Raw genomic sequence first — 9,844 nt, 5'->3', positions numbered from 1 at the left:
AATGTGAATTGACGTCACAGACCACGCCCCTCATCTGACGTCACCAGGGGCGGGGCTTGTGTTTCTCTCCCCCATTCAGGATTTCTGCATTACATTAACGCAGTCTACTGTTAGTCTGCTTGGAATGTGAATTGACGTCACAGACCACGCCCCTCATCTGACGTCACCAGGGGCGGGGCTTGTGTTTCTCTCCCCCATTCAGGATTTCTGCGTTAATCATGATGAATGCTGCTTAACAAGAAACATCAATATTAGCAGCTAACCTGCTAATATTGAGCCTCATTTTTAATTATTTATTTAATTTAGTATAATTTATCTCCAATGCATATGTTAAGGCTATTACATTTTTTATATGGCTTCCTACATTGTTTAATTATTTACTAGATTTCACTTTTTATATTTGAAGTTTAACAATTTACAGTACACTTTTGTAATAAACTAAAGTTAATATATATCGCTCATTCGTAACATTGTGTTTTAAAGGCGCATGTACTGAAATAACCATAACTTCCTCAATTGTGTAATGATTCTCAAACTGTTTGGTTTGTTAAACAAAAGTCAGACATGTAGTTATGACACTGCACACTTATGAATAATTATAACCATGGAATTTCATATGAAAAGAACATTGAATAGAACATACAGGTGCAATAAATATACACATGGACAAGGTATTTATGTTAAATCAATATATGCTATTAAAACTCAGTGTACTGAATGGCAACATATATATAGATATATATCTATAGATATATATCTAGATATATATATATATATCTATATATAGATATCTATATAGACCTATATCTATATAGATAGATATCTATGTATAGATATCTATATAGATATATATAGAAATATATATAAATCTATCTAAATATAGATTTAGATAGATTTATATATAAATATATCTATATATCTTTATATATATATATATATATATATATATATATATATATATATATATATATAACACTTTTATTTGGGTGTGATTAATTATTTCACAGTCCTAATTTATATATATTTACATAAATACTTTTATAATATGAATATTATTGTTATAATAAAATATGAAATACTGACAAAAAAGGCTTATTGTGTGGCAACCTCTTGGTGTAGAAGCATAATCCAGGTTTCAAATTAAAGGTAACACTTTGAAGTTTCATGTAGACTATTTGGATTATATATCAGGGGTAATTACACAAAAGTTCCTATTTTTAAACCATTATAAAAGTGACATTTATTTGCTATTAAAATTGGTACAATAGTCCCCTTCACAAGTATATACAGATGTAGCATGTTGAAATCCCCACCTACACTACTGTGATGGTATACACATGGAAGACAGAGATTTAAAAAATGACCCAAAAAACATAGCTTGCCTAATGCCCTTTGAAAAGGAAGGTTTTATTGAGCTTCTGTGTAATGTACAAGAGACCGTTGTCCACAAGGCAATCAAAGTGGACAGGAAGGTAGCTGTGGACATGTACTAGCGCAGGAATGTCAGCAAACGGGGATGGACGATCTTCTCCTCCTGCTTACACATTATATAACCTGCAGAAACAAAAACAAAAGTGACCAACAACAATTCACAGTATATAAGATTGGTATATCAATATGTGATTAAATTCCAATGATACACATGCCCTTTGAAGATGAGCTGAAATGTTTGGCACAACACCATCTTTAAGTCGGACAGTCTGCCCTGTTCAGTCAAAATCCTCACTCCTGAAGTGCAGTGAAGACGCCTGTCATTTGCAACAAAACCGTCCCTTCTTAGGGCAAGTTCCCACAGCCTCCTCATCTCTCTGTTTTTGGGAAACCTTAAAAACGTGAGAAATGTTCCCAGATGTATAAATTATTGTGAACATTTCCAACCCTTTTTCGTTCTTTCAACATTAAGGATAAGCACAAAAAGACACACCTAAATGAAATTTGTTTGGGGTAATTGTATGTATGTATGTATGCACTTGAAAATAACACAACCACACCAAACTACTTATAAAAAGTTGTCCAAATGAAACTAATACAAACTTATAAAAGCTTTGAGTCAACAACAATCTTGTAATACTATCATGTCATAGCAAAAGTCTGGCATCTTCCTTTTAATAAACCCAGCAAATTCCTGTAACATAATGTAAGATGTTTTGACAAACCAAATCGATTGGAAATCAGGTGCAATTCTGCCTCTTCCACTGATGTAAAGTTGCTGGTTAACGTTAGCAGCTAGCTAAACTGTAACGTTAGCTGCTAACTTACTAACGTTAGGTCTCACTTCGTAGCTTCTTGTTATTAGCCAGCTAACGTTAGGCTAATAATGAAAATACAACAGCACTCAGATTATTGTTATTATCCAACTAATAACTACAACCACATCCACAAAGATTGTAATTTACACCAAAGATTAATTGTTATACAATTGTTATTGGTGTCAGTAAAACCTATATAATTGACCAATAGTCTCAGCCTTGATAACTTGCGCAAGTAGCCGTGATGCACAACTATGCTGCACGATTAAGTCATTTTTCGACAAGAAAATCTGCAATTTCGACATGTTCAAGAATCAAGAATTATAGCCACGTTCATAATGTTTGTAAGAAACCAAACTGTTTGTAAATCCGTCAAGAATTCAATGAGATAAGAGTATTTGTGTTCGTGCTGATCACTCACCTTACATTAGGTACCACAGAGCAAACCAGAAAGCCTGCCTGAGGCAAGATGGCCGCCGGTGATGACGTTTGAGACTCCGCCGTAAGACATCTAGCCTTTATTATGGATATCTATGGTTCGCAGACCAGAGGAGGACTTTGGTCTGTCTTTGTAATAGAGCTGTGCTTTGGCAGGCCGTTTTGGCATTTATTAGGAGCGCTGTCCTCTCTATTGTTCCATTTGTTGATCTCTAGAATAAGATTATTCCTAGTGAAAACTACATTCCTACTAGGCAGAATTGTAAATATAGATATCCTACATTACATTTTTGCTAGCAAAACTTACATTTCAGGCTGCCAAAAACATAATTTCAGATATCTGAAATGTAATTGTTACTAGTCACTCTTCCCCATTCATCTGTATTGGGCCGTTACTTTTAGATATCCGAAATAACATTACTCCTATCTAAAATAAACATTCTGGATGTTTAAAAATGAATTTCAGATACCTACAAATCTTTACTTATTTTAGGTGACCGTTTTAACATATAATGTTTGTATTTCAGATATTTCAGATAGGAGTAATGTCACTGTAATATCATTTTGAAAGTATCTAAAACAAAATTTTAGATAGGCATTATTAAAATGTAGAAATCTGGAATTCTAATTTAACTAGTTGTTAAATAACTAGTTGATATCTGTAATTATATATGTACTCACAGAAATATATTTTAAATGTCAAGAATTGGATTTCTAGATATCTGTAATGTTATATTCATTTTTGATATCCAAAGCAGTAATAATGACTTATGATCAATAACTCTATTGTGGAGATCTGAAATTAGATTTCATCTTAGTCAGAATTCATTTTAGATAGGAAGAATGTTTATTTTTGATAGGAAGAAAGTTATTTTAGATATCTGGAAGTAAAAGCCCAATACGCATGAATGGGACAAGTGACGTAATTTGTCCTAGTAAGAATTGCATTACAGATATCTGAAATGTTCATTTTGACTAGAAAGAAATGCATTTGAAACACCTGGAATACATATTCGTTCAAGCTAATAAATGTCAAAATGGCCTGCCATACAGTTCTCTAACAGGCAGGGACTTGTGTCCCGCTCTGCAGTAAAGATTTTGTGGAGGATTTTCATGAATTTTCTAGAAGACGCGTCCTCTCCTCTTGAAATTAAAATAAACATAAACTTTCTCTTCTTATTTATTCCACCCTGCCCGAGAAAGAGGAAATAAAAAAGCCCGAACAGATTTAAGACGTTATAAACGACATCGTGATGGGATTCGTCACTGGCTGGAGCCAAATCTGTCATGAATAAGCAAGGCGAAATAGAAATGGTAGAACTGTTTGATTGAATCTGTGTATTCTGGTAATGTTTTCATTTCATATACATCTAAAAAATAAAAGGAAATGAACAAACAATTTCCCCCTACTTACAACAATTTCCCCCTACTTACAACAATGGAAATTGTTGTAAGTAGGGGGGACGAACCCTGCCCAGATCAGAACAGAGCAGAATGCTATGTCATGAAGGCTTCATGATGACTATTCTCTCTTTGCAAAGATTTTTAATAAATGTGCCGATTGAGTGAAATCCATCGATCTCCGTTTATTTAACTAGGATGAATAGTTGAATACTTTTTTCCCACGACACTCCTCTTCCCTCCATTAAAGTCATTTCATCCCAGCGCTTCCTGTCCCGAGCCCGTAACATCATCAATGACCCCTCACACCCCCACCATGGTCTGCTTTGCCTGTTTCCCTCTGGAAAGAGACTTTGTAGCATCTCATGCTGGTCCAGCAGATTCCAGAACAGTTTCTTCCCCTCTGCCATTGAACTGCTGAATGTTATGTAAAATGGGTTATTAAAAAACGTAGCATTAGATGAATCCTTAAATGCTCTCTTAGATTAAAAATGTGCAGAGACCTACACATTCATCCCTTTATACTTTGAACCTTAAGTTGACATATGGCATTTAGTGTGAAAAAAAATAAGAGCATCTTTTCATAACCCTGGCCAGGCCATTTTTAAACAACCTTTGAATTGAACTTAACTGGGTTCTTCTTCCCCAAAAAAGGTTTAATTTTAGCTGTTCATCATAAGACGATGCTGGAACATATATAAAAATGTATGTCCCTCAATTCATTTCTTAAGTGTGGCAGAAAAACCCTGCTGACGACTACAATTTATTAATTTTCTTTTTAAATTGATGCTATTGTTGACAGTGTTACATCATCATTGTTTATTGTATCAGACTATGTAGTTCTCCTTAAAAAGAGGTATGATTATTTATAGAAAGCTGACTCCCGGATTTAAATCAGAGCCGTATACCACACTAGCAATTTGAAGAGAAGTGGCAATCTGCACATCTAGAGAAATCCTACTTAATCGTAAAAATTGTTTATTATTTTATTATAAAGACCATTCACAAAGCTTGAGGTATTTTTTAATAATTAAAAGAGGAGCAGAGCAAAAATCCAGTTTCTTCTACTTAATTTATAAACAGTCATTGGGCTGTTTAGCCAGCCATCCTCCAGCCTGGAGGATGGCTGGCTAAACAGCCTGGAGGATGGATGGCTAAACAGCCCAATGACTGTTTATAAATTAAGTAGAAGAAACTGGATTTTTGCAAAGAAAATAGCCTCCTAGAAGTTTCTTTCAGCCACTGGAGGGCGATAAAGAGCAAATAGAACTGAAGGGCACCCCGGTCTTTAAAGCAAATAAGAGAAAGTTGTAAAGCAACATGGCGGAAGGGAAATGGGACGAAAGTGATGTAGTTTACCCATTAACTGATTTTTTAGAGTCAGAGAATTCCGCTGAGGACGAAAGCTCAGAAAGTTCAGCAGCTCAGTGTCCGCAGGACCTCAGAAGCGTCTTGGTTACCAGTGTTTTGAACCTGGAGCAGCTGGACATTGACCTCTACAGGTAGCTAGCTCCACAACATTTATATTTACGGAGGCTTTTTCAAGATCGATTGACCACAAACTAAAAGAAAATATATCTACATGACACATTAACGGTGTCCGGTGTCGGCCGATCTAAAATGAAGGCGACTGTCTCATTGCCAGACTGAAAACCTCAATAAACGGGTTGGGAAAATTATATAACATTAGTTTTTTGCAAACCTTTAATCTAACATTTTAAATATCAATGAAAGAAAAGACAAAAAAAGGGAAAAAATGTTTTAAAGATTGCACTGTGCAGAATGATTAGACACAAAATAACCACATTGACAGTTTTAGAATAGAATAGAAAATCTATTTATTGTCCCACATTGAGTGAATTCTTGTGTTTACAGTAGCAAAAAGATTCTAGAAAAAATGGTCACACAAATGTGAAACTTATAAAAGTGTCTAATTAATATAAATACTGTGCACCTGGAGAATAAATAACCAATATACAGCTATGGACATTTTTACAGTATTGGAAAATAGCTTCAACATCAGGGATGTGCAAAATGACAGCAGCATGTTATTTAACTGACTAAGGTAGAAACTGTGCAAAAATCAGCATGGATGTAGAAACTTATTGAGGTTGTTGGAAGCAGTGTTGGTTATAGTGTCTTATAGGTGCTGGGAGGAAGGATCTGTGATAACGCTCCCTGGTGCATTTAGGGTGCAGCTGTCTATCACTGAAGGAGCTCTCCAGTTCTGCAACAGCTCCATGCATGAGATGGGAAACATTATCCAACAGAGATGTTAAATTAGTTTGTATCCTTTGGTTTCCCACCTACTGCACTGAGTCCTGAGGGCATCCAATCACAGAGCTGGCCTTCCTGATCAGCTTATTTAGACATTTTCTCTCAGCTACAGATAAGCCACTCCAACAGAAAGCTCCATAGAAGATGGCTAATGCCACAATAGAGTTATAGAAGGTCTTTAAGAGCGCCTCCTGCAGTCCAAAAGAACTGAGTCTCCTCAGCAGGAAGAGTCTGCTCTGACCTTTCTTATACAGAGCCTTGGTGTTGGTGAGTCCATTTCAGTTTGTTATTCAGGTAAACGCCATAAGAGTCCACTATCTCAATGTCCGTTCCCTGGATGTTCAACGGTGTCAGTGGGGTGGATCTGCTTCTGTGAAAGTCCACCACTAGCTCCTTGGTTTCCCCTGCAAGTTCTGAGTCCACTGTCTGTACTCTGAGTCGTCCCCACCTGTGATGAGGCCAACTATGGCAGAATCATCAGAGAACTTCTGGCGGTAGCAGCATGGGAAGTTGATGGAGGAGTCTGCTTTTTGTCTGCAGAGGTTTAATCTTTTATGAACTGAACAAGGTAGCAGCCTTTTACAAAGTTGTTTAGTGGGTTTCATGGGGTAAAAAGACTTCCTTCTAATGTAATCAATGATCCTAGTACAAGATAATACCAGCAAGGTGAGAAAATAATGTTATGAATGCTGCTAGCTAAAGATTTTAGAAAATTAAAAAGAAAATTATACTCAGGTCGCACTCAGCCACAAAACTGAAGGATAGGTGTGTTGCTAAAAACAGCTGAGAATGATCATACTTGCAGGCAGTAAACATGATGTCTGAGCTGGAGGGTTTGACATCAGCAGTGTCAACCAGCTGCACTGCTAGTTGGCAGCGTTACATTTGATCCCCCTCTTTGTCTGTCTTCCTCAGGGGAACGCATCACTGGGTGCCACGCACTCAGCGCCTATTTGGGGGTCAGATCATCGGTCAGGCTCTTGTGGCTGCAGCCAAATCTGTTGGTGATAATCTCTATGCTCACTCCCTCCACTGCTACTTCGTTAGAGCAGGTAAGACAACCTTGTGGCATCAGAAGCATTTCATTTAGGGTGCGTAAGGTTTCAACATTAACTGTTTATTTAAAAGTAGGACCATCACTAGGAAGAAAAGCCATTTTTTATGTTTTCGTATTACTTTTATGTGTGTTTTGTTGTTGTTTTTTTTGCAGGGGACCCTAAGGTACCAGTGCTTTACCAGGTGGACCGCACTAGAGATGGGCGCAGCTTCACAGTCCGTTCGGTTAAAGCCATCCAGCACGGACAGCCGATACTGATCTGTCAGGCTTCCTTCCAAGTGCTGCAGCCCAGCCCCCTGCAGCACCAGTTCCCCATGCCAGTGGTTCCTCAGCCTGAAGACCTGCTGACTGTCGAGGAGCTCATCCAGCGGTATCTCAGGTAGGCTTGTCCCGATCCGATCCACGTATCGGATCGGGACGCCGATATTGGCAAAAAAATGCATATCGGCAAAGCATGTAAAATGCCGATCCAGACTGCCGATCCAGTTTTAAAAAAAAAATCCGGTCCGTATTTTCCAGTTTCGCCGATTGAAACGATCCATTCCACTATTTTGCGCCAGTGTTTCCCTGTTTTGCATTTTTATTAAAACTTACAGTAATACTTGCACCTTTAACTGTTTACGGTTTTACTGTTCACTGTGCAATTTCAGATTGCTATTCATAATTTTGTCTAGTTTGTGTTTATCTCTTAATAAACAGGAAAGTTTGTTGTTACCAAGCATTGTGTTTTATTCAATCTCACCTAATTTAGCTGGCTAGATGTTACCAAGAGTACTAAAACCCTTTTCAACATGAGTCTTACAACTAAGGCTAAATACTTTAACTTAAACTTAAATACATGCTCGGATAGGCTGGTATCGGCAAGTATCGGTATCGGATCGGAAGTCCAAAAACAATATCGGTATCGGATCGGAAGTGCAAAAACCTGGATCAGGACATCTCTAATCTCAGGTAACGGCTGGGTTACTTTGAATAGTTGATTCACATGTTTTTCTTTCTTAGAACCAATGGGGACAACACAAATAAAATGTTCTGCAGGTTCCTTGATAAATGCAATGCATTTGTAACATTTCAAGCTTAGTTTTTTTATACATTGAAACATCTGCCTCTAGGGATTATCTGATTATTACCTCCACTAAGGAGGTAATGTTTTTGTTAGTGTTTGTTCACCTGATTATAAAAGGATCGTCACAAAGTTCTAACCACAGGTGTGTCTTTAGCCCAACATGAAATCCATTCAATTTTAATCATGATCCAAATAACAATCCGAATTTAGGAATTTTTCAAAGGATGCCTTAACAGTGGAATAAGCTGGTTGGCTGTAGTAGGGCAAACAAAAAGCCAAAGTGTTGTTTTAAGTAAAGCACAATGTTTGTGGAAATGGCAGGATGCTGATTGTTAGGCTTCTGTTAGCGTACCTACCAGAGCTCAGCAGAGTATTTATACTGACATTACAAAGTCCATTAAAAGAACCACAGCAAAGCGATTCACAAAAAGTTAATCATTTCCGTGGGGAAAACTGTCTACCTGGGATGTAAAAATAAATGGTGAAAATATTTCAGTAGATGAAACTGTTTTTAATGGTGTGATTGACTTTTTATTATTTTTGTCATGCTTTAGTTAAACGCTTTGTAGATCAAAAGTACAACATTTTGGAACCTTAAACAGTGATTTATTTTGCTTAGAAAAGTCCAGATTGAAGCGGTTCTCTGTAGCCCAGTAGAGCACCTGTTTGTTAATTTTAATCCACTGGACCACAAGGTCTTACTGTATAGGTCAAAGGTCATACGCTTCTCTTTAAGGCCTCCTCTCTGGCTTTTTACAACTTGAATTATACTAATCAAATATCCGTATGTATGCATTAGGCTAATACGGAAGCGTATTGCATTCATCAAAGAAAAAAAAAGATATTTTCTCATAATTACGAGATGAGATCTCATAATTATATTATTATGTTATATTTAGGAGATCATGAAGGACATTTATTGTCGAGCTACGCTACATGAAACGTAAACAATGAGTGGGTTGTCAGATTTAATATGCTTTTATTTCCTTTTAGGTGTGCGACTCTGGGAAATACTGGGTTCCCTCAATGTGGATGGAATTAGTTTTGTACACATTGCGCAGTAAGTCCTTAGAATTGGCATGTCCTTCATATGAAAAACTAAAACCATACTGAATCAGTATTAATGCAGCTGTTGGTGGATTTTTGTGTGTGGTCATATGGCTGCATGCTTACTCCACAAGTAGTAATCCCAGGGTTATAGCTGCGTACTTTGTTGATGAAGTGAAAAACAAGAGCCGAGCTCCAACACATTTTAGGACAGACCTGGGTACAGAGAACTAAGTGTTCAGTGGAATAGATGCAGATATTTTTCATGAAGACCCGTTTTCTGAGAGATGCGTCAATACTAGCTCAAGT

The 9,844-nt window shown here is 37.0% G+C and overlaps 1 protein-coding gene across 1 annotated transcript in view; it reads left to right on the top strand.

The window, feature by feature from the left end:
* Positions 1–5,373: 5,373 nt before the first annotated feature.
* acot8 (acyl-CoA thioesterase 8) overlaps positions 5,374–9,844 on the top strand; it is an 11,397-nt gene continuing 6,926 nt past the window's right edge. The window contains exons 1-3 of the mRNA XM_038289033.1: positions 5,374–5,590; positions 7,281–7,417; positions 7,576–7,801. Coding sequence (XP_038144961.1) covers positions 5,409–5,590; positions 7,281–7,417; positions 7,576–7,801 — 545 coding nt within the window. The 5' untranslated portion in view covers positions 5,374–5,408. The remainder of the gene's footprint in view (positions 5,591–7,280; positions 7,418–7,575; positions 7,802–9,844) is intronic.

Source organism: Cyprinodon tularosa, unplaced genomic scaffold, assembly GCF_016077235.1.
Source record: "Cyprinodon tularosa strain WSP-4 unplaced genomic scaffold, ASM1607723v1 ctg261, whole genome shotgun sequence".
Taxonomy (NCBI): domain Eukaryota; kingdom Metazoa; phylum Chordata; class Actinopteri; order Cyprinodontiformes; family Cyprinodontidae; genus Cyprinodon; species Cyprinodon tularosa.
This window is presented reverse-complemented; position numbering and strand designations above follow the sequence as displayed.